The sequence below is a fragment of the Protomyctophum parallelum genome (genome assembly GCF_964188405.1).
Source record: "Protomyctophum parallelum genome assembly, chromosome: 17".
NCBI classification, from domain to species: Eukaryota; Metazoa; Chordata; class Actinopteri; order Myctophiformes; family Myctophidae; genus Protomyctophum; species Protomyctophum parallelum.
This window is the reverse complement of record NC_139719.1, coordinates 2695133-2699619: the sequence shown is the minus strand read 5'-3', so window position 1 is coordinate 2699619 and position 4487 is coordinate 2695133. Positions and strand designations below refer to the sequence as shown.

The window sequence follows — 4487 nt, the reverse complement described above, 5'->3', positions numbered from 1 at the left end:
GCATTGTAAATAACAATTTTCTCCGCCGCGTAATAACGCGCGCTCATGACGTGTGCGTCCTCAAAAAACGGTAAAATAGCCGATCTGCAATCAGCGCTGATATATGCAGTAGGAGGGTAAACAGTGGACCAAATCCTCAGCAGGGTCCCTGACTGTGACGCATGGAAATGAGCCATGCGCTTCGAAATATTTTTCATGGAAGACAATATAGCCCCCACAGTTACAAGTAACAAGTGAGGTGTGTGCTGTGTGGCGTCTCTTGCGTGATATGAGGAAGTCGAACGGTGCTAGTATAGCCCGTGCACATTATAGGGACAAAGTCGTGTGTGTGTGTGTGTGTGTGTGTGTGTGTTTGAAGTGAAGGGGGAGGGGCCACATCGCGACTTGCATATGTTCAGAGAGAGAGCCCACAGATGTGTTTGAACTAAGAAAATGTAAAAATAAGGCATTTTTCCACATTCCAGTTTTCTGACTTTTTATTTCACAACAATTTCCACTGCGATTATGGGGTGAATGAATGTGGCCAGACCCATATCTTCTCTTTCTGTCATAGTGACATTGTCCTGCATCAGATCATGTCCAAATCAGGTTCTCCAATCAATCAATAGTAGCCTCTTCAGTTTTTTGAAGATTTTTAGAGTGGTGCAACCACTGACCACTCCCTTACGGAGTTATGTGTGTGGCTGGCTGGGTCTGAGCACTATGTGTGTGGCTTGCTGGATGGCTGGGTCTGAGCACTGTGTGTGGCTTGCTTGCTGGCTGGCTGGCTGGGTCTGAGCACTATATGTGTGGCTGGCTGGGTCTGAGCATAGATAGATATCTTTTTCATTTCCACATTTTCTGAAATATGGCAGCCCTGTATAACTAGAGAGAATTGCCGTACGTTAATTTAGCAGTTGTGAAAGTTAGCTTACTGTAATGGAATATCAGCTTACACTGTGAAATGTATGATGATTCTTATTTTCTGACCTGATTGTTATACACTTTAGTCGTGAAGTTATTTGCACTTTTCATTCACACAAATCAGTGCAAGCCCTCACATTATTGTTTCTCTGTTTTTTAGGTGTACCTGTGGTCACTGCCAGAATATGGATGCCGCTATAGACAGGGTATGCTGCAAAGACCATGACAGGGTTAGTACATCAAGATGACTGTCAATAGCATGCATATACATTTTGTTGTTATAATTCACTGTTTAGACATAAGCTTGTGTCTCTAACAAACCCACATACACATACATACATACATACATGTACATACAACGTATCTACGCCAAAAAGGCCCCTCACATTATCCATACATTTTGCATGTTTATCATGTATTCAGGTAAAGATATAGGCAACTAGAAAAAGTGCCCATCTGTGCACAGGTCTCCACCTTGTTGGCCTCCTGGTGGCGCTATAAAATCGGATGGCATCCAGGGAGTGTGTGTGTGTGTTCAAAAACATACTCTCTCCCCATGCCTTCGGCCACCAATGTGTATGTGCTGAACATTCTGCATTGTTGCATAATTGTTTATTTTGCTCTGTTCTGCAGGTTATGGACAAATGTGCAGAGGAAGAGCCTGTCCCTGAGTGCATCACTCTGCACCCTGGCTTTGCGGGGGTTGCATTAAATCCGTGGGTACAACAGATGACCTACAGGTATGGTGGTGGAGTCACATGGTGTACGTCATACGTCCAAATAGTGGACAACTTTGTATGTTATGCAAATGCAGCACAACCCCTAGCCTGGTTGGCTATATGGTTGGAGGACTTCGAGAAACTGAAACGCCTATTTCAAAAGTACACCTTTTCATTTGCCTCATTCCTTGAAAAGGCCTGGTCAATGAGGAGGAGGGCCATTTACATGTAAAATGGCCTTGTTTATTTGTTTTTTTCTCCAAATACTGTACAAATGTGTATTCATGTATTTAGTAATGCATTTCGGAATATGAACAGGAAGGACTGTAATGTCAGTTGTTTTCAATGTACCTGTATGTATCATATGTATCATATAATCCCATATGGGATGGGCCAAAGTGGCATGACACGAAAATAAATATTTAATTCATTCATTCATACAGTGTTATGTATCAACGTTTCGGCGAGGGGTTCCAAGGTGAAGCGGACTTCTCAGAGGACGAGTGAGTATACTATACATAAATAATTGTATTTCTGTAGCCATTGTTGTTGTCAATTTCCTCTTGGCATCAGTGCATGTCAAACCCTTTCACTTTTATGATGTAATCAAAATGCTATGTCCTTTCCTTTCCATGTGCAAGAGTATTTGTAGTAAATCATTTTCGTATGTCATTGATTCTTTTTAGGCGTTACCGGTACACAGCGTACCGCTCATTTGTGAGGTGGTGTTGGGGGTACTTGGGAAAGGGGAACCGGAAGGTCATCCCATCCTGTGCTGTCACCCAAATTAGGGCCGCTTATCCTTCTCCTGCTGGGCAATACACAGGATTCCGGCTGCCTCCACTCCACACGCCACACAACAGACGTCCTCCCAACAGGCACACACGTTTGTTGTCACTGATGGTTTTTCTGCCTATTTTTTATTATTTTTATGCTAGGCTTTAAATATATAAAATGGTAATTTTATATAGGCTGTACATTGTTTGTGGATGGATCATTGGACGACCTGCTCTACCTCTGGAACCAGTCAGTCAGTTACTGAAATAAAGCTGCTTGTTCATGTGTAACACATTACATGTTTCTGGTTGGGTTTTGTAATGCACTATACTAGATGTACTAGATATTGCTGATCTACAAGCTGACAACACATTGCAGCAAAACGAGTTGTGAGCTTGTAGATTTCATGTTTTCAGTGTCTGACACCCGCACTCAAGTAAGAGTTTCACATGCTGCAGGAAAGTTTAGTTCTCTGGGGAAACATTGTGCACAGGTTCAAATTACCTTTTGCCCTTCTTTCACATGGCCCTACCACAGATGCTGTTGAAATGGCATATACATGCTCCTTAGATGTTTTGCATCATCACAAACATGCCAACTTAAATCTTGTGGTCTCTTGGGGAGTTTGTAGTACAAGTCTAATTTATACTTTGTTGTACGAAATGAAAATAAGTAAAACTCTGTTCATACAACCAAGCGACATACAAAGTACAGGCCTATCCATTTGCCTTATCCATAGGCCATCGTTGCTCAGGTTAGTGGCATTGTAATTGTGCAGTTATATCGCTCGCAAGACCTATACTTTTTTTTTTTTTTTTTATACTTTATACTTTTGCTAATTCACATTTAGAAGAAAGTGAAAATATAGGCTACATACATTTTACAAATACACTTCCCAATGACAATGTAGGACAACAAGCTCTGAAGAGGAACACTTCAAGCCTGCATGGCAAATGCAAGGCCATAGCACCACTCTAAACTATTAAATAATGAACTGAATGCTACCGATCTCTAATAAAATGCCAAAATACAATAAATGATGGGTTCTTTTTCATAGCACTTGTAGCACTATGAATGCAAATATAATAATTATTAAATATGTATCAGACAACCAACAAATGTACATTACAAACTATATATTTATTTATAATTTGTGTCAACACAAACATTAAATGCTATTGACAAATCCCCCATATGATCAGTAGAAGTAGAAGTAGAAGTAGAGTCTTTCTCGCCCGCCTAGTGGCGAAAAATAAAACTTCTGGGAACTCAGATTAGCTTTGTGTATACAAATCTCGATCTGCAAGCTGCAGTCAGGGGCTTCTAGAAATCGGATAGCGAAATTAATAGCAGTGTCAGACCTATAGAAGTGTCCACACTGGTTTAGATTGTATTCTACCTCTATCAAAGTGTTCTGGCAATTTTTTATTTTGTAATGCTTTCATTAATTCAACCTTTCATGAACATGAAACTTCCATGAACCTTTCATCATTCAACCCATTCAGGACAGGGAGCCCTTTTGGCAAAATACAGATAATTCTGGTGGTCCTTGACATGAAAAAGGAAAAATAAAAAATTGCCAGAACACTTTGATAGAGGTAGAATACAATCTAAACCAGTCTATACTAACAACTTTATCTAAAATATTTGAATGGGCATAAATGAAAAGAGACCAGATGCTGTAGATATTTCAATAACCACTTGATACGCATTATCATATCATATCATATATTATACATATACATACATACAGACATATACATATCATATATATCATATCATTATCATATCATATATTGATTAGCAAAAGTATAGTCCCTTTAAAAGCAAATATTCAACTGCAGCCACCACACAATAACACACAAGTTGGAATGAACTTCAGTTTATATTGCATTAATATTATATGGTGTGTAAACAGTTCATAGGTGTATAAAAATAACGATATATATTAATGAAAGCATTACAAAATAAAAAATTGCCAGAACACTTTGATAGAGGTAGAATACAATCTAAACCAGTCTAAACTAACAACTTTATCTAAAATATTTGAATGGGCATAAATGAAAAGAGACCAGATGCTGTAGATAT

The 4487-nt window shown here is 39.2% G+C and overlaps 1 protein-coding gene across 1 annotated transcript in view; it reads left to right on the top strand.

The window, feature by feature from the left end:
• LOC310874106 (P2X purinoceptor 7-like) overlaps window positions 1-2642 on the top strand; it is a gene marked incomplete at its 5' end in the record, with an annotated part of 3084 nt that extends 442 nt beyond the window's left edge. The window contains 4 exons of the mRNA XM_083786781.1: window positions 1064-1133; window positions 1537-1643; window positions 2066-2125; window positions 2309-2642. Coding sequence (XP_083642907.1) covers window positions 1064-1133; window positions 1537-1643; window positions 2066-2125; window positions 2309-2567 — 496 coding nt within the window. The 3' untranslated portion in view covers window positions 2568-2642. The remainder of the gene's footprint in view (window positions 1-1063; window positions 1134-1536; window positions 1644-2065; window positions 2126-2308) is intronic.
• Between the last annotated feature and the right edge of the window lie 1845 nt (window positions 2643-4487).